Below are 20,892 nucleotides of genomic sequence, written 5' to 3'. Positions count from 1 at the left end.
TTATATACTCATAATTAGGTAATTATTATTTCAAAATGAACCTAACGCACTGATACAGAATAAATATTGCACTCGTGTTGCCCTTAAATCGCTGTAGAACATCCCAGCTCATGTAGATGGCGCTGACGCAGACGAAAGCGATTATTGTCAACGAGACGACGAACGAATATGAAAAAATCAGTATATGTAAAAATTCGACACCTTACACATACCCTGCAGCTTAGCTCGGGTGGTCTTGTCGGAAAACATGTCCGAATACCTCAACGCCCGCATTCCCCTTTCCCCAATACCTCCCGCCTGCTCTCCCCAAGCCTTTCCCTCCACGCCAGCACTTGTCTGTAGCCGTTCTGTCACGTGACAGGAACAAAACAACCTTAGTAACATGCAACAAATGGCATCGTCAGTTAAAAAAGAAAGAGAGAAAGAAAGAACTGCCATTCATATCTGCTGGGTCATCGACAGAGTAATTCGAGTTCCATGGCACGCGCCATGCCGACTTTTTTTTTTTTGTAAAGGTGAACTGCACCTGAAGTCTCTGCACCGTAAAAGCCAAGGAAGGAGGAGGTACCCGGCCCCCATAAATTTGATCTCCGGATACTTTTGTCGCTAAACCTCAGCTCTACCCGAGCAAACCAGACTCTGAACACAGGACGGGTCACGTGATCTGGTATCGGTGACCTACGGGAAAAGTTGCATTGTACCTGAGCGCCCATTACTCACTCATTACCTTGATGTTGCCAACTGTTTGTAAGTAGGATGAGAACTGTAAGCCAGGGAGGTGTGGAGCCGCAGTCTCGTCCTCCTGACTTGTGGCTGTTACTTTCTTGCCAGGCCTGCCTCCCACACCATGCAGATGATGAAGATAAATTCCTGTAAACAAGCCAAAATCTCGTGAAAGTAGATTGTTATTTATGTATTTACCTGGCGTGTGCAATAAGGAGGATGTAATTCCGTATTAATTGTTGCATAATTGATTTGTTACTTTAACTAACAGCCTGCAGGGTGGAAAAACCTGCTACACTCAGATTGTCTTCTCCTGAGTCCACCCCATTAACAACAAGCATGGGCCACACCTTGAAATCTCTAATTTTTACAGTTATACTTTGACAAAAGGGTTCTCTGGCAACAAGCAGATGGTATTAGGCACCCTGGTGAGACAGGATCAGGGAGGGAGGTACAGGAAAATCCTTTTGTACCCTGGTGTGTAATACTTTACATGTTATCTATTGATACTTATCATATCTATTACATTCTATATAACTTAAATATTATCTATCAATACTTATGATATTTGCATGTTATCTATCAAAACTTGTAATACACAATATTAAGATTTCTAAAATCGTTTTGTAGTACTTGCATGTTCAGATTTTTGAAACCATTTTGTAATATTTTAATGTAAAATTCTCCATTACTTTTTTGTATTTTTGTGATAAGTTTTTTGAAATATTTGAAAGTTAATTATTTCAAATTTAATTTAATTTTTAATTTAACAGTTTTGTAATATTTGCATGTTAAGTTCTCAAGTTAGTACATGTTAAGCGTATTATTCCACCATTTTGTAATATTTCCACAAGTTCTAACACCATTCCTTATTTGCTTACTTGAGGCTTGTGTTGACTCCTTCCCCGGGAAAAACAGTTTGTTTACTTTCCCAATAAACATCTCAGGACAAAAACAAGACTTTACAACCTGTGTAGACAGAAGGATCTGTAAACACTGAATGATTTGTTTCTTTTGTTGCTGACACGTGATCAGTATCAGGTGCAGAGTCACTTACCGGTTCTTTCTTCATTCTGTGTGTTTCGGGGGAGATAAGCAAGCGATTATTTGTCCTCAGGCTTCGTTTAGTCGCAGACGGAATTTATTTTTGACACTATCTCTTCCAGTCTAAAAGATAAAGTTGTATTTGAACACCCTGCTCTAACAAAACTGTGTCAGGTACATGAGGTGCATGCGTGGAAATTGAGTGAAAATGTGTTTCTGTAAAAGAGATATAATGTTACAGAAATAAGCATTAAGTTGATTGGTTGGTTGCTTGTTTTATCGGGAAAGTACTTCCACCCAGAGCTGATAGAGTTGGGAGGGAGAGGGAAAAAACTAGAAACAAAATCCGACATCCGGCCATGAAACAAGTGTCCTATACACAGAGTGTTCCTAGACGAGATCTGAACCCAGGCCCTCGAACTGTGACAAGGAAGAGTTTTTAAACTCGCTTTGAGTATTTACCCTCCGAAAACTGTCAGCAACATGGCCTCAGTTACAGGCCGGTGTTTTGCTAGATTGTTTCTTTGTTTTGTCACATTATTTGTTAGTTTATCTCCCCACACTCGACTTTGTTTTCAGACCCCAGGTAGTGGAAGACGGTTTTCTCCCTTTAATCTGGCAATTATTAATAATTATTAATCACTTGTCTTTCATCTGCTGGAGGATTTGTTGCTGTCGCTTACCCTTCAGCTCGGCTTAGCAATCAGCTTATTAATCTAATCAGTCCATCAGTCTCATCCATCTATCCAGTTGCAACTATGCCAGCTGAGGGATAGCCAGACAGAGATCCAGCCACCAGGCGTCAGCGACACGAGCGCCCTCATCCCGCTAGCGCCAAGGGAGAGCAGTGTGTGTGAAATGAGAGTGTTGACAGCAATAAGTACAGGGTCTAGACTCTGGCTCCTCTCATCCTGTGGCACCAGTCCCTCCTGTGGCTGCTGTTGGCTGTAATCAGTGCCGCCGCCCGGCGTATGGTATGCGAGATTAGCGCTCGCGGTCATTATTTCTGCTTATCAAACGGCCGCCAGCAACACCCGGGACAACATTAGAGCAATTAGTTCCAGATTATCTGTGCTCGTGGTATGTTAACAGACCTCGCCTCGGTTGGGATTCTTCAACAACCAACTGACGGAAAAATAAACCGTTTAAAGAAGTGATTGCACTTTTAAACACCCGATCAACTTTCGCAACATTGTTGGACGTCCTGCCAGGGGCAGGAAGGGCAGACAGACTGACATTTGATTCGGGCCCGTGCCCCGACAAAGGACAGACAGGAAGTGTAGAGAGACGAGGGCAAGAAGGAAGAAAGACTGGACTAATAGGGAGGGCATTGTTACGTTAACCATGGCGAATGCCCTGCCCCTGGTGTCCTCAGTCCCTTGATGGACCCATCTGCAGTTTTCTCTCCTTTTTTTTGCGCTAACGGAGGCAATCTCCCGTCCTTGCTTTTTGAATTAACTTTCTGCTATACTAAGGGCTAGTCCTCGCCGCTCGCCGTCGCCCTCGCCGCGATAATTGATTCGCGATTAACGCTGGCGACCACGGATGACCTCTCGACCTCATTTTCTCTGGCTACAGTACCAGACCTCCAGCGTCCAGCAGCTGGGTGTCCCTTGTGACTAACGAGTGACCCCTGGCAGGGCGAGAACAGCGGGAAAATAGTTAAAAGCAAGGTTTGTCTAATTACAAAACAAAGCAAATCATGAAAGGTGTTGTAGCTCTCCATTTCACTGAAGGTCTGCCATGGTCAGGGATTCGAACAAGAGCGCGTGTAAGTGGTAAGGTGTAAGAAGTGATAGACACAGAGGCTTCAGTAATATGAAGATTAACAACAACAAAGCTGTTTGTTACACCGAATCGGATTTCCTTTTCTTAATACTCACAATACTGAAGGAAATTGAAGGAAGCATTCACGCACGTCAACACACACACTGAGGAAGGTCTTCGGTTATAAATAGAATATTATTATCATTGAGATAGAGATCTTAGCAAACAAAAATAATAAGAAAATAATAAAATAACATAAATAAGAAATCAGAAAAATCTTCGTATTTCATAAATGTTATCGTACCTAACCCAAATTGACCCCAGAGCTAACCCTAACCCAAATGAAGCCCATGACCCCTATCCAATGCTAACTGTAACCTTTAACCTCCGTTTATTTGGATCCTACCCTTCCAGAAATCCAATCCAGTAACACACACATACACACAAACACACCTTCGCACATATCCTGATGTGATGCTTGACTTCCTGACCTCGCCCTCTTTGTGTCAGGGTGCAAGCAGTGTTGGAGAAGCACCAGACGGCGCTGCTGATGTTGCTGGGGTTCGGTGGCTTCTCCATCATCTTGGCCCTCATCCACAACGCCGTGCGCAAGTATGTGTTTCACGACGAACACAACCTCGACACCACCTTCGACGCCGGCGGCAACGTCAGCCTGAGTCTGACGGCGGTGACTGTGGCGTCACAGCTCTTCTGGCCTGGTGACATCCTGCACAGCGCCACCCTCACCACCAAGGTAATCCGCCCTCGCCAGCTTGCCCACAGCTTGTGCCAACATTCGCCAACACAGTCTTTGTTCCTGCTGCCTCGCTCTCTCTCTCGTCATTGTCTCTCTTTTTTTTTTCTTAATATCACACACACACACACAAACACATTCACTGACAGATATTTTAAGAAAGAATGTGCATGAGTGTGCGTGTGGATGTGATCTGTGAATATGTGTGTGTGTTCTGAGAGCCAAACATACACGCACATATTTTATTTTTAATCTTCACTACAAACGAGAATTATCTCTCACTTGTTCTCTTTCTCACACACACAAACACTCTTTGCTATCTCCGGAAAAAAATGTGCGTGTGTGTTATATTTACTCTGAGCACGTGGGGTGAAAAACGAGAAAGAAAAATCGTGAAAACAAGAAATTAATCATTACATGGTCGGGGTCAAAAGTGCAAGAGGCCGCCACCCTTCACCCCGGACCCGCCGGACGACAGGAGGCCAGCACAGGGTGATTTACGAGTTGCACGATGAACCACACCGTCTGTAGCAGTCTCAAGCAGAGCATCACCATTGTGATGGCATTAGTCTAAGACCTCTCTAAGAGCATTGCTTCAGGACGGCCACGTCTGCTAGAAGGCAAAGAACAGTTAACAACGGTCTAGTCTCATGTCTACCTTTTGCAAAAATCGCAGTTTGTATCGAAAAAGTCTTATATCTTAGTTAATTTTGTTTCCTTAATTGCAAACTTATTTGGACTTCGACTGGACTAACGGTCCGCTGTGATGTTCGTTTCCACACTACTGGCTTCTTGTGAGCTTTGAGTCACTTTGCCAAATCTTGGTCAAACATTCGACATTTGTTGAGTTAAGAATGGTTTTACCAAGGTGGTTTGACAGGAAACAGATTTCTCCAGGAAGTTTGAAAGTGCAGGCGGGCAAAGGTCAGGACGAGGGTCAAAAACTGTCGTGGAGCAAAGGTTTTAGGTAGCAAGAACATTCCTCTTCTCTCCTCTTATTCATTTCTCCAACATTCCTTCCGTAAGACGAGTTTTCTCGTGCATCAAAGAATTTTCACTTATAAAAGTTTTTGACTATAGTCCCCATTTTTTCTCTATGATTTTTCATTTAAACTTCTTTACCCCAGACACTTCAAGAAACTTGACCTTCCGTTTATTTGTCATATTAACAACCCTCCCTCTCCCAAGAAAAACTTAGATTCATACATTTGAATAGTATTAAATCTCCTCCCTTGGCCAACAACAACAACCTCAGTCTGTAAGAAATATCAGGTCCCTCGCCGGCCACGGACATTGGACAAAACGACAAGAAGACAGGTTCTGTGCATGGCTGTGTCTTGCAGGACATTTCTCTTCTCTGTCTCCTTATGTTTTTGTTTTTTTCTCGGAGACGATCCATTTTTAATTCACTCCAGTGTGCCGTTGCTTTCTGGGTTGATTAAAACTTATTTCCCTTAGCTACGGCGCTGGCTGCACGTCACTCATCCGGTCAACCAGCGTGGACACGTGTCGTCTGCTTCATCCTCATCCTCGTGGTATGATGCAATTCTGTCTCGGAAATGGCTGACGGCTGCAGCTGTTGTCGGATGTTTTTATTTCTTCATTGAATTCGTGCTATATATCTGTGTCGACATTCCTTCCGTTGATTTCTTCTTCTTTTTTCTTCCTTCCGTTCTTTCACGCATCTGCTCACTCATTCGTCATTCATCCTTTCTTTCTCTTCCGTATTTTTATTCTTACAATTATCTCCTCTCCTTCCGGTTTAAACCTTGTTTAAAAACTGATGCTCACCAAAGAAGGAGATGGACTGTAAGTGAGTCTACCCGTGTGAAAGAGGGTCTGTATGTCGGTGACATTCTATTCCTCCCCCGGGTAGCACCTCCACACGCACGGGGCCAAACAGTTTCAGCTTCGTCATGGCAGATACCATCTCCAACTAGACGGTCCAATTAAAGTTGTGGTGAGCTGCAGCTGCGCGGAAACCCAAGACTTCTGTGGGGACAGAGAGATGTCTCCTGCTTTTCACCAGCTCCGGCTCAGTCGTCCTGCTGGGACACAGGCTGATATCGCCATTGGTAACCAGGCCCCGATGCCGAGCCCCTGCCCCTGCCCCTGCATCCTTGCTGGAGAGGCCGAGCTGATGACGTTGACTTGCCAGTAATTACGAGCGAGGGCAATGTGTCAAACATGAACATCTTCATTCTTTGTGAGATTGAAACTTACTAAATGAATACTTCATCAACGGTCATCAGCATCAGATTGGACATTCTGAAGAATAGATGGTCGATTTTTGTTGACGACGATGATGATGATAACGATGAAGATAATTTTATTTTTCTTAATATCCCGAAACCATTAACAGTTAGGTGGTTAAAAATTTCACTGAATGCATGCACCCGACAACAACCACACAGACACTCGCAAACCACCAATTTTCACTATCAGAGACTCGTGCTGAGGGAAGGAAGAGGAAGAAGAGGCATCACTCACACACCCACCCACACATTCACACACCCACACACACAAGGTTCAATGCTCATGGCGATTTTGTCCAGGATCGATACCCGTGACGGCACCCGACTGCCCTTTGATTGGTTCTGTAACGAAGTCAGTAATTAATACTCGCTGGCTATCTCCTCTCCCTCGATCTCTTTCCCTCGCCAATTTTTACTGGACCTCGTCAACATTCCTGCTCGATTGTTGCTTCCTCGTGAGGTGTGACTCGTGCTTCTCTAAAATAAATATAAAGCCATCTACATGTCAGTTCTTTCATAGCCACACAGTAGATGCTTCCTTTGGCTACCTTGCTCGTCCTTTTCACAGATTTACATTTGTTTACATTCATAAACTGCAGTCTGCAAAACAGCCACAAACAAACAAACAACTGGCTAAAGAGCTTCTGCTGTGATGTAGTTAGAAATTATTGTGATTAGGTCACAAGTTCACTCACCAGCGATTTCTAGCGCCCAGACTTTAAAGCTGTTTGAGTTTTCATATAACAACAACAACAACAACAACAACAACAACAACAACAACAACAACAACAACAACAATAATAAAATCTCAAATTATATTTCTTTCATTATTTGTAATGAGTTGCATGTTATCGCTGAATTTCGCTTCTGTTTCTATTTCAGAACGGCATTGCCGGACCCTTTTGGTATTCCGTGGGCATCATCGCAAACATCTTCATCTTTCCAATCTTCTCCGTGCAGTTCAAGACCAAGGCGCCTGGTGCCAAGACATATTTACAGGTAAAGTGAACGCGGGCATGGCTCAGACAAATGATGCAGATGTAGGTGTCTAAAAAAAAGTACGAAGGTAGACTTCATGGAGTAATGTCCAACATTCTATGGTCACGCCAGAGTTTCATGGCACGTGGTCCAACGTTCACTAGTCATGTCAGACGTTCACTAGTCACTTACTTTTCCCCTGAAAAGAGCCGTTATACATTGTATACATGGCTCAGAGGTACAAACGTTCTACTCTCTGTCCTCCTCTTAAGCACTGAGGTCAGCTCCACCTGTGTACCCGGTGATAAAGAGGTATAAACAGCATAATTAACAAGGGAAAGTGGCGAAAGGTACAAACTTGTCTGGACCAGTTATCAGACTTGCAGATTACGAAATCTTATATACTTTTTTTTTTTATCTGCGATCGTGCCTAACCGAGCGATTAACTGCGGTAAAGGGAGACTGGCAACAGAAATGACACCCTGAAGCATGAGCTGACTGTTCTAGAAGCCACCCGGGTGATTGTTCGTGAGCAAGAGCTATTTACAGCTCCTGGCAAGACGATCTTTCCACTTCAGCGCATCGACGATGTCTGTCTGCGCTCGGCAGTCCCTCGTCACTGTCCGACTTTATCCCGGTCTGTCATGGCCGCCTGACATTCGCGAATATCCCTGACCGTCACTAGCCGACAATGGTTATGGTTATCCGCCCTATACAGTGTCCGCAAGACGTGTCGGTTACAAAACCTCCGCCATCGGCCCCCATTGCCTTCTGGGTCATGTTCTTGGTCCAGCACGATGGCTCGACAGCAGTTTTTATATTCCTTTGTAGCGCAATAAACCCTGACAGCTTTGATGTGATTTGAATCATTGACGAAAGCGGCGGTAGTTGAGGATGTTATGAAAAGAGAGAAAAAAGTGGCGGTTTTTTCCTTTGAACAACGCCGCGCTCTGACCGAGGGCGGAAGGTGTAATCCGCTACCCAGGATCCCTTCTTTCTCTGTGAAAGCAGAAAAGGATTGGGAGGAGTGGAGGAAGGCGTTGAGATCACCAAGAAGTGGAATGGTCAGGTGCTGGGGTTCGATTTGTCGTAGCCCACCCGCTCACTGTCATCGTACTCTCCATAAACACTTCGCCGGCGCTCTCTGTAATTATTTATCAATGCTGACCCGCGCTTTTGACATCAAGAGCAAGAGCACGTGCACGCATGCGCACGCACAGATCTTATGAAATAGTATCGTCTGTCCGAGCACGTTCTTAGAGTTTTGTCCTTAGACTTTTTTTAGATCACTTGATATTTCTCATCATAAATACCTGATATTTGTTTCCTTTTTTAAGACGTGCTTTGAAGGAAAGAGTGATGCAGCTTTTTATTTTTGACATGTTTGCCATCACATTGTGATTAGCTGTGATATGCTTTTCACTTCTGACATGTTTGCCATCACATTGTGATTGGCTGTGATATGCTTTTCACTTCTGACATGTTTGCCATCACATTGAGGGTTTTACAAATTGCCTATTACAATTTTTTTTTTTTTTTGGTCTGTTAGTTAATTTCTAATTGTTATTTATTTTGCTTCCTTGAGGACAATTTTTGTAACTTTTTATTCTGTTACTCATTCTGTATCGAATTAATTTTTCTAACAGCTGATTATGAGTCAGTATGACAGTTATGGTAAAACACGAATATGCGATATTCATACAAAAAATCACGAGAATAAAGTGAGGGGTATACTCCTAAGGGAACAAATAACACATCATTGTTTGTCCAAAATGCAAGTTTAATTAATATCCAGTGACAACTGAAGCGTGTGTTTTGATTCAGCTTGTTATTTGTTTTTAGTTTTTATTGACATGTGGTTGAGAACGTGCGTGTGAGTCTGAATGAAGAAAGGGAGGACTGTTTGTATTTCTGTCTTCTTTCTCACTCGTCGGAGCAGGGTTAGAGAGGACGAGAGAGAATATTTTTCCCTTGTTAGAATGAGTTTATAGTCATCGCCTTGAGAACCTCCCATTGGTCCTTCTAAGCGCGCGTTTCCGGTTCTCCTTGCACTAATTTCAGTAATCTCCAGGAATGAAGTTTTCTTCCGAATATTTCTTAAACTCTCCGAACGGCAAAAGATCAGCACAATATTGAAAGTAGGAGATCAGACGGAGCGGGGTTGGCTTCAGGGGCGCCAATGCTAGCTTTGATCCAAGGAAAGAGCACTCTATCCTGCAGGAGGATTATTCTGATCATAAATTTTTACCCAGCTTGTTAAGTCTCGGCTTTGTTGTAACCCAGATACTGATGTATGGCCATTGCATGCATGCATATTGATAGCATGATGCGGGCTGAAAGGTCGGTGTGATGAATGGAAATTAAATAAAAATTATACAAATCCACCATATGAATCTTCTAAGAAATAGAACTCGTGCAGTTTGCTGCATTATAGTTTACAGATTTTGTCCCGTTTTGACCTTTGACATACTGCAAGCACTACCAACAGATGAATCAGTGATTCCCTTGCTGTCGTCTGTGGTTGTCCTGATTAACCTCTCCCATTTCCATGACATTGCTGCAATGCGGTGGCGCGGGTTTGGTCCCGTGACCTGTCACGTGTCTCACTACTAGATTTTTGCTAAGCTTTTGACCTTATACGACCAGACTTGATGTATGATGTTCACAGCTAAGAACTGGTGAACTGCAAAGGCTTTCACTACTAAGGATTTTATGGTGTGCAGTGTTGTAAGTTCTCGAGCAAATACAGGAAGGACATCATGGCAACATTTAAACTCTCAAACTCACGAAGCTGACAAACTTCAAGTTAAACCCTCGTCATCAAATCATCAGATTTTTAAACTGGTCTTTTCTTCTAGTAAGCTGCTTGATTGAGGTCACACTATTATCTTTCTTTTCCGGGTGGAGGACCCTCGATATGCGTTAATGAACAAGCAGTAAAAGCAAATTTTAGTTTAGACTGTTCTTGACGAACCACTCCAAGGCCCTGCACCGTCTTGGATGACCCAAACCATTTCATCTCAAATCGTCCTCAGCACATTGCTTTATTGCCCAGTACCATAATTTCTCCCCCAGTTCTTTGGCTCTGGAAGGGTATTATTACAAGAGTCTTGAAGACTGTAACCGAAGATGTACCGGCCAACGAACAGACGTTAGGGTGGACGCTAGGTGTCTCTGTTGGCAGACCACACTCGTGCTTGGCAACTTGCAGTTGGCAGTCGGCCTCCCAGTCTCGCCAGCGACTCGAGGAGGACAAATGCAAACGTGTCATTGATTGAGCGGCCAGGCTCTGCGGACAGAGATGCTGTGGGAATGCAGCAAGTGGCTCATTGGACCGAGTGGTGCGGGGTGATGCGGTTCCTGTCAACAGGCTCACCCTGAGATGGGCGTCGGTGGCCGCAACACGTGGCAGCAGACGACACCTTTCCTTGGCCAGCAAAGCCGCCGTAGAGCAGCCTCTTACAGACTGCTACAACTCTAGGAAGACAGAACTCTGTCCTTTCGTCTGTTTTTTTTTTATTCATTTTTATTTATTTATTTATTTTGAAGTAGTGAGGTAGCTGTAACTGGGTGGCTGATTAAGAAGAGAGTGGCATCACTGTTTTAAGTGTTTTGTTGAATTCTTTTCACTAGTTCCATTGTCTCATCGAGGTTAAAGACATGGTTTATTGTGTTCATGCCATTAACCACACTTTCACCAAAATAAAATATTATTATATAGCGGATTTTTCCACTGTAGAGCAGGATTTAATGCGCTGTACACAAAAACAAACAACATTGAAATATAAAGTCAAAGCACAAGTCGCACGTGCAGCATTCGCAGTCGAGGGAAATGTAAACGCAAAGATACAGTGTGATTAGTCGGGTACATCCAAGCCAAACCTTGTCAAACATCGGAGATTCAAAGAGTTTGGAGAGGAAATCTCTCAGGGGTGTGAGCAACTAAAGAAAATCAGAATTCTGGCAAGATTAAATAAATAAAACTGTACTCGCTCATTTTGGAACTATGACAAGTACAATTCTGAGGACAATGACTATCATTCTCGCGAAACTGATGTTTCATCTCTGGAAAACTGTGTGTGTCGGTGAGAGTGTAAAATTAAGAATGTTCATATTTACCTCGACAAACACAGGAAGATCAAAACATCAAGGCACCTGCTACATTTTTTTTTTACAAAAAATAATCTTTTGTGACAATCACATAGATTAGCTATTTTGTCGACTGTTACCCTTTTTCAACAAAAAATAAAATTCGGTCAAGATGGTTCTAACTTATCAGTTTGTTCCCCTTGACTAAAAGAACTCTTTATACTCTGAAAACTCAGATTGGTATGTTGTAATGGTTTTATTCCTGATGCTGGCTATGCATTTTAGTTTTGTCAGCGCTGTCGATTCCATCTGTTAATTCATAACATTCAGTCTTCTTTGAGTCGCAGAGTTCATTGGAAATATCTCTGTAAGGACACCCCAGTCCTGTCAGGCGGTGTCTGCAGATGAAGCGGTAGTCTAGGCAACCTGTCTGGACACTGTGAACTCCTGTGTGTCACAGGCTTCATTAAATTAGTCATCCATCTTCCCATCTGTCATCGGGTTGATTTGATAAGAGCAGTTCCTCTGGACATCCACTAGTTTCTAGTTAACAGATGCGGTTACACAATGCGAACAGTTTTATTTCATTGTGAGCAAGAAAACGAATGGAAGAATGGTATTGGGAGCACATCATACGGGTACATCGTGTATTGGGTGCACATCATGGTGTGTAACTGTAGTCCAGTGTCACTAACTGTAACATACAGAATTCTGTGTGCAGCATACATATGTTTATAAACTAATAAGAGCCTCTGTAAATATTCTGGAGATGTTGTCCCTGCCGTACAGTATGTAGATGCTGTTGGTGTTGTTGCTAAATCATTATATAACATCAATATAATCGATGGAGGATTTCTGTTATAAAAGTTAACAATCCAGAACTTTCTCTAATAAATTGGGTTTTGTGGTTTGTAGCTAATAAATCAGAGCATAATAAATCAGAATTTACTCCTGTTAAAACTTTAAATTAGAATATTCAGTTAGTACACCAGAACTTGCAATTAATGATTCATAACTCGCAGCTAGTAAATAGAACATAAATAAATAAGAACATAAAACCAATTAATTTGAGCTCACAGTAATACTGTTTACATGACAGACAGTTTATGGTCAAGAAACATCTTCAGGCGAAAGTAGTACGCGGTGCTTTTTACTTTTTTAAAAAATTTTAGTAAATTTGCGAGTCCTAAAAGAAATTCTTTCTTATGATCGGCAGAGACATGCACATGCACACACACACCCACAGTAGTTTGTACCCCGAGTACTCACATTCACCAACACAATGCAAAGGAAAGCACAAGCAAGCCTAGAGTAGCAATGAAATGTTTCAGCTGGTCGACTCTCTCCTCCATTTCGACCTCTTGACATTCGCAACACATCTCATGACATCCATTAACATTTCCTAACAGCCACTTCAGCAGCCATTGGCTGAACACAACTCTCAGGTATTGACCATCATGCTCCTCCCCATCCCACCCACACCCCCTCACATGCATGCGTCGTCTGGAATACAGAAATGATATTGCCATCCATCAGCCACCCCGGTGGTAGAAGGTGTTGCAGATGAACCGAACTCTGGGTAGGCTTTGAGGTCAGGGTGCAGTTTTAACTAGGTGGCTACAGCTCCTGTGGGATGCAAGTTTATTTCTTCAATAAAGGGTTGAAACTGAATACAGTCTACTATTTTCTAAAGCCTAGGTGGACGCACCCCTTTCCATTACCAAGATACACGCACGGGTACATCAGCATGTGCAGAAAGACTTCATAGTCCTTCGGTCATATGGCCTCAAGTCTCCCATTGGCTGTAATGTTGAGAAAATAACATATGTACAATTTTTATCTCTGTTCTATTGACCCTGATCTGTGAAACTCCTTCAAAAGCTGTACAAACTGTTAAGAAAAAGACAGAGGAATACAAGCACGCAAACTGACAGGCAGAGGACAAGCGAATAACACGCTGGACCGCGGAAAAGCAACCAAAACGATTTTAAAAAAAATCCCATTAAGAGATAAAAACAAAAAGAAAAACTTTAAAAAAGAGTTTAAGTGACAGATTTATTTCGTGCCATACAGAACCTATCGGGACGATGCTTCTGTAAGTTTGTTGACACAGCAGCTGTAGGCCTCTGGCTTGAATAAACGTTTTCACTACAGTGTGACAGCGAGGCAATGGCTGCCTGCTCGATATGTTGAATCAAGGCCTTGTAAGAGCTCTGTAATAACTTAGTGTTTGGAGACAGAAACAGAAGCAGACATCGCCAAACAGGTCTTCCTGGTCACATGTCAACGATAGGCCCCTGGTCTTCCCCTTCCCGTCCAACAGCACCCACCCACCCCAACTCCACCATCTCACCTCTCGTTACAAAACCAAACAGATCGACGTGGGCACCTAAAACAAAAGGATGGAGACAGTAGCTTTGGTTCTGTGGCCACGTGGGATGTCATGTGATTCGTTAACTGACTTTTCTCGCGTCATCCCCAACAACCTACGACCATCTTATACGTGCCAGTCGATGCATCCTTTCCCTGATTTTTTTATTTTCCCCTTCTTTCTACGACTCTTACATTTTCCCAGCATTTGTACACATTTCCTGAGCTTTATATAATCAATTCTTTCGCTTTTCTGTGACTTTCTCTCGCTTTTTTCAAATCCTTCCATTACTTTTTGTTGCTTTAGTTCGTGGCTTTCTTTTTTCTGTCCAATATTGTGTCCTCGCCTTTTCGCCAATGTCTGGTACTTTCTTTTGCGATGTCACACAATCGCTAGGTTAATGAGATCCGTGTCTACTAAACGATAAAGGTATTGAAGCTCTTTGATACTGGTTTTCTCACCTACCTGAGTCTACAAACTTAAAACACGAACTTGTATGACTGGACTGCTGGCAGACGGATTTTTCTAGTGAACTACTAAAACGAGGCAGGTGTGTACAAAGCTTCCGGTTTAGTCACATTCATTGTTTAGGCTCGCCGAGACTAACAGCGGACAACTTAGAACATAGAATCAGCCAATACAATCGTGTTAATCCTGTTCCCAGACTAACATCATTATTGTCAGTCTAACTCCGGGTCCTTCTGATTATCTCCTTTCCTCTACTTCCTCTACAGATCATTCACGCTCGCTTTGGGAAGCAGGCGCACATCGTCTTCTGCTTCTTCGCCATCTTGACCAACCTCGTCATCACCATCGGCGTGCTGCTGGCAGGCAAGGCCACCATCCAGTCTTTGACCAAGAACGCCTCGGACGAGTACTCGGTCCTGATCATGGCCACACTCTTCGGCTCCTACTCGCTCATCGGCGGCTTGGGTACGACCTTCTACGTCTCCTACTTCAACGCCTGCCTCGTCTTCATCCTCCTCATCGTCTTCGTCGTCAAGATCCTGCACAACACGGACGCGCAGTGGAAGCACGTGGGCGACACGTCACGCATGTATCAGGCCATCTCCTGCATCGAGGGCCCACCCGACAATGTCGACAACAGCTTCATCACCTTCAGGTAAGTGCCTGCACGCCTCGCTCAACGACAGTTTCTCTTTTATTTTTGTTCTTTGTTTTTAAATTCCCTTGACTGTAATAAAGAAGAAAGAGGAAGGTGATGATGATGAGAGGAGGATGATAATGATGGCAATAATAACTATGATGATGATAAATGTCTTGAAAACGAAAAGACGGTGATGATAATGAAGGTAATAAAAACTAGCAATTTTCCGTGTCGTATTTTTCTGTTACATTACTTTTCAACACCACCGGATTAGTAAGTTAAAAATGTTTTAATGTTCAGTGAATTTCAGTGAAGCAAACTCTGGTCACAGCTCCAATACAGACAGAAGCAATAAAAAAGTATCATTTCAGTAAAATGAGATGCAAGCCATGCCAGTACACGGAAACGTGATCACAATACGGGTATCGTTTTGGTACAATGAGACGTGATCATAATACGGGTACATCTTCGGGAGTATGAGATATGATCCCGATGTGTAGACCGAATGTTTTGTCCTAGTTTCTCTGACTATTGGTTACTCGATCACCACTTGAATAACACCCGTGCACCCACACTTCTATCTCTTTCTGCGTACTTTCCGTCTCCCTGTATGTCTCACCTCCTGTCCTATGGTCATTTCAGTACAATGTGACCCCGTCGGGTGATGGTTACTTACAAATACTACTTTACCCACTCAGCAACTGATGCTAGTCATGGCAACCTAGTCCAGCCCTATAAACACACTCCAAAAAAAATAAATAAAATATAAAAAAATAAATAAATAAGGAGACGAGAGTCGGGGAGCTCTTTCGGGTACATATTCTCATATCTGGGTGAACTATGGTCGATTGGGCGAAACGGGTATCAAACCTGCGTGCATCCGTGTTTGGAGGTGCACGCTCTAGCAGCTGTCCACTTCTCCCCTGTCCTGCTGATGACATCATGCTATTTCCACCGGCAGGTCTTGGGGCGCCTTCCTGTACGGAATCATCGAGATTTTCGTGTCGTCTGCTGTGACCTACTGTGACCAGGCCTCGTGGCAGTCCCGGATCGCGGCCAAGCCGGTGCAGGGTGTGTGGGGCTTCCTGCTGGCCGGCTTCATTTGGTTCTCCATTCCCAACGTCATGGCCGTCACCACAGGCATGGCCTACCTGGCCCTCAGCTCCAACAACGGCAGCCACCTGCTGATGCCGAGCGAAATCGACGAAGGTCAGCACGGACCCTTCCTGTCCCTACCTCCTGTCCTCCCTTCTGTCCTCACTTTCAATTCATTTTCTGTCTCACTTTCTTTCCCTTTTGACCTTTATAAAAGTGTGTACCTTTCGCCTTTTTTGTGTGTGTGTCAATCAGACAGGAAGGGAAAAAAAGGGGGAAAAAATAAACGTGACAGGGAAGGGATGAAAGAAATAGAGAGGGAGATAATAATGACAAAGAGGAGGGGAGACAATAATAAGAAAGAGGATATGCACAAAATTCTGGCACATTCCCGCCTTGCACAAACTGTACTGTAGAGGCTTTCCACCTTCACACTTTGCACAGGTTGTGTTTGAGTGGCATCCACCTGACATGTCTCTATGTCACCTGCTTGCAGGCCTCGTGACTCCACTGATAGCCGAGAAGGTGCTGGGGTCAGCTGGGGGCATCCTGGTGTTGACCATGGGCGCCATGGCCCTCATGTCTACAGGTTCTGGGGAGGTGATGGCGCTCTCCTCCATTATCGTCTACGACATATATCAGACCTATATTCGACCCTTCAGGTGCGCAAAACACCAACAATTAAAAAAAAGGATCAAAAGACGAATTCTTGGTTATTTGAGATTTAAAGTATATTTTATATCAATCTTGCATTCCTCGCAATCTGAAAGCTGTTACAATCACTGCGTCTTCGGTCGTTTAAAGCATCTTATTCTTGTTAGCTAGCCGCGGTTTCTAATGCAAATATAACAATAATTTGCTGGCAAATAACAGCTTTCAATAAGCCGCTTTTATTTTCGATGAACTCGTGAGCAGACATGGCATTGCCTGGAGTTGAGACAAGAGGACTGGCACCGTGGGAACAGCACAGAACCATAGTGCAGACATGGGAGAGAACCCCGGCTAAAGTGACTGAGTTATCGCTTGTCTCCCCTGACGAAAGTACTTCATGAAAACAGCTAATACCTGGACTTTTTTTTTTTTTTTTTTAATTTACCGTTGCGATAGATTATAGGACAAGAGTGATCGTTTCCACCCCTCTGTTTACCTTCGTATATCTCGGTAAAAGCAACTGAAGTGCTTACAAACTTACCCCCGTTTCTATTTAACAACTGAAGAGTGTGGACTGCTCATGAGAAAATAATTGAAGAAATACTCTGATTCCGGAGGTTCTGGGGTTGCTTCTTTCTAGGTCATGTTCGCAGGCGACAGTTTTGACAGAGAAACAAACAATAAATCTGGAATGACTGGGAAGTGACCTAGACCTTGGTTGTCCAGAAGGAACAGGTCAGAGACAGTTGCAGACCCCATCAGTAACGGTTTGCTTTTTACTTCTGACAATCGCCGGTAGGGAGGCTACTCGTCTTCACCTTCTGTCGTGTTTACAGGAAGGAGCTGGGGAGCATCCACTGTGTGCTGTGTGGCCGAACCAAGAAATACCTGGGCAAGCGGCAGATGATGAGCGGGGCCAACGATACATCTGATGTCTGCACGTGCATTGACGTGTCCAGGTGTCGCCACTGTATGGAGGATCTCTCTCATAACAGTTCAAAGGTTTAAATAAAAACATTTACCTGACCTTTGAGCATTTGCAGTGCATAACAAAATCAAGCACAGAAGATATATAAACTAATTCATACAAACAAGTAAACAAACCACTGAAACTGATATTTATGCATTGTTATCTTAAATACTTACTATGCCATTATGAGGCCATTTATCTGTGGGCTATTTAACTCTGTCTCATCGACATGGATTTTCAGGTGGACTTTCACGAGTCCAGACCATACATGTGTCCAACGCACGGTCGCTTCCGACATTATATGGACTTCCTGTTCGAGTTCAAGAATTGGTGCATCGTCATGGTAACCGTGTGTATCGTGCCTCTGGGTCTTGTTGTTTTCGAGTCAGGAATCGACCTCAACTGGATCTTTTATGTTGGTGCCATAGTAACCATCCCCTGCTTCCCACCTGTTATGCTGTCCATCGTGTGGGTGAAGGCCACCTCCCAAGGCCTTATTGCCGGTAAAATGTTCATTTTCGTCGGTGTCATTAGTTCAGAATTACAATCTTGAGATTGTAGTCGTAACTCAAAATCGATGTTAAAGCAAGATTATAAAAAAAAGAACTGAAAAGAAACCAATTTGCAAAATGCAGGCCTACAAATTTGTCCGGGCCATACAGGGAGAGTGATGAGCTTATATCAACAAGACTATCCCCATTATTTCCCTTCTAAAACTTAAGCATTTGAGATTTTTTTCACTGCACCAATTACAACATAAACGTGCATTTCTTTATTAAACGGCAAGAGCAGTAGGTAGGATTCTCTCAGATTTTGAGGAATCATTTTGTCGTGAACTATGGATAATTAATTACCAGAAAAAAACATTAAAGACAATTTCTAACGATGGTTTTGAAGGAAGTATTTTATAAAGTCATTTTATAATGAAACTTTTTAAAAAATTTGAATGAAAATTTGTACAGACAGTTTATAAACACAATATTTCGACAGATGTCTGAGGACTTTTGTCCCTGGTGGTTGTGCAGGTAGTCTGTGCGGTCTGGCCGCTGGGATCATCGCCACTCTGAGCGCCGCAACCATGTACGAGGGCGGCCTGAGCTTGTTCCTCATCAACACCGTGCAGGACTACAGCATCCTGGCGGGCACCTGTTGCAGTTTCGGCTTCTCCCTCCTCGTCTGCATCGTGGGTTCGCTGCTGACGCACGGCATCCGCACTCCGGACGACGCGCAGTTGGAGTGGATGAAGATGTACGACATCGACAACCCCCTGCACCCCTGGGAGGTCAACTTCCGGGAGGACTTGAAGGGTTTCGAGTACGAGGACCGGCCTACCATCCACCAGATGAACCATGCTTTCCGCACAGCCAAGTACACGGCCTACATCGGCGGGGCCTGCGCCATCGGCCTTTTCGCAGTCGTCATCCCGGGCATCATGGCGAGTTTTCCGGTCATGGACGAGACGCAGTTCTCCATGTGGCTGTACTTCAACCAAACCTGGGCCGTCGTCATGGCCATCATCGTCATCATCGCGCCCCCGGCCGAAGAGGTCGTGAGGATCATCCGCCAGTGCCGCCGTAACCGAGGGATCGAAACCATGGTAGCGAAAGGTGACCGCGAGACCAACGAACTTGTTGTGAAGGATGTGGATCACCTTGGTAACAGCGACACGACGCCGGCGCATGTATAAAACACTGATGGTTACCCTCAAGATTGCTAGTTATGATGATGATGATGATGATGATGATGATGATGATGAGGAGGAGGAGGATTCCGACGACGACGACGACTTCTTCCTCGCACACGGAGATTTTGAGAAGGAGTGTGTAGAAAATGGAGCCAGCTTTTGCATGCCTGTTACAGACTGTACATAAGGGAGTCGGGTACTCGGCAAGCATCATATGTTCCAGCCAGGAGTGCGTGAACAGTTTTGCCCAGCACATCCGGTGTGTGCTATTGTGCGTCTGAATCCTTATCGTTTCTTCGAGCGCAATAGCCTTGCAAAAGCAATAACAGTGACTTGGACTCAGTTTCTGTAGTTGTCGGCCATGTTACTGCCGCGCCGTTAGTCGTTATCGAGTAGGATTTGCGTAAACAATTACATGTATACAAATTTCATAGTTGACTATCCTACCAACATACGTTCTTAGTTTGAAGGTCCTGTACGGGTCTGTTGTGTGAAATAAAAGTTCCTTGTCCCCAACTCCTTGTCCGTTGCTGTACAACAGCCTACATAGACCTAGCTTGCATTTCACTCTCTTGGTCACGTGATACCTTAGAATAACCAGTGATTTCACGTTCCACAGGTGAAAATGAACGTTTTATTGTGGAAAATGTTTTGAACAATTCATGATCGACGAGTTCATGCCATGATTTGTTTTAGTCTTCTTCTGGGTTAGAAATCCGATTTAGTATGTATTGGGCTCGTGGATTATGTCCCTTTGCCTTGTCCTTGTATATACAGCCTTGCTGGCGTGCAGAGTATTCGTGTGGTGAGTACATATGAAAATAGAAATTATTTTGATTTATTAAGATGCTGCCGGCGTCTATGTTTGCGTCTTTGCTTCGTGGTTTGTAGACTGTAAGATGCTTTGTTCCAAACTAGTCTATCTTACAGATACTGTGTGCAGTCGGCAAAGAACTAAAGGTTTATGTTTATCATGTCTCATTTTTCTCAATGCAAACACGACTGAAAATATTAGAAATGGGATTTATATACGAGAGCAGCGATTGTAATAGGTATTGTTAAAAAAAAGCCTGTATGTAATAATGTATAGAGAAAGCTTAAGGTATACTGTAGGTGGTTACAAAGTAGCAGGAAAGGTTGACTGAACGTTTGGACTTTTTTCAGATTGTTTCGGGCCTTTATTAGCATTCTTTTTTCTTTAATAGATTTTCGCAAATGTACATTAGGTCAAGTACCTAACAGGTCGAAGTTAAAGCAAACACCCAACATGTCAAGGTTAAGGACGAGCTTGTTATTAATACATGTAATGTTCTTGAAGGTACAATAACAAATGACATTATACGGTCACACTCTGTACACGACCAATGAGATTTGAGCGCTCTCCATCCTCGTGTTAGCTTTGC

The 20,892-nt window shown here is 43.6% G+C and overlaps 1 protein-coding gene across 1 annotated transcript in view; it reads left to right on the top strand.

Annotated features, from left to right (window-relative positions):
- Nucleotides 1-19,535, top strand: part of LOC112560339 (urea-proton symporter DUR3-like) — a 34,148-nt gene extending 14,613 nt beyond the window's left edge. The window contains exons 2-9 of the mRNA XM_025232140.1: nucleotides 4,045-4,288; nucleotides 7,426-7,542; nucleotides 14,716-15,104; nucleotides 16,051-16,298; nucleotides 16,681-16,846; nucleotides 17,672-17,837; nucleotides 18,047-18,308; nucleotides 18,831-19,535. Of these exons, the coding sequence (XP_025087925.1) occupies nucleotides 4,045-4,288; nucleotides 7,426-7,542; nucleotides 14,716-15,104; nucleotides 16,051-16,298; nucleotides 16,681-16,846; nucleotides 17,672-17,837; nucleotides 18,047-18,308; nucleotides 18,831-19,492 (2,254 nt within the window). The 3' untranslated portion in view covers nucleotides 19,493-19,535. The remainder of the gene's footprint in view (nucleotides 1-4,044; nucleotides 4,289-7,425; nucleotides 7,543-14,715; nucleotides 15,105-16,050; nucleotides 16,299-16,680; nucleotides 16,847-17,671; nucleotides 17,838-18,046; nucleotides 18,309-18,830) is intronic.
- Nucleotides 19,536-20,892: the final 1,357 nt, after the last annotated feature.

The sequence above is a fragment of the Pomacea canaliculata genome, linkage group LG3 (assembly GCF_003073045.1).
Source record: "Pomacea canaliculata isolate SZHN2017 linkage group LG3, ASM307304v1, whole genome shotgun sequence".
Lineage (NCBI taxonomy): Eukaryota > Metazoa > Mollusca > Gastropoda > Architaenioglossa > Ampullariidae > Pomacea > Pomacea canaliculata.
This window is presented reverse-complemented; position numbering and strand designations above follow the sequence as displayed.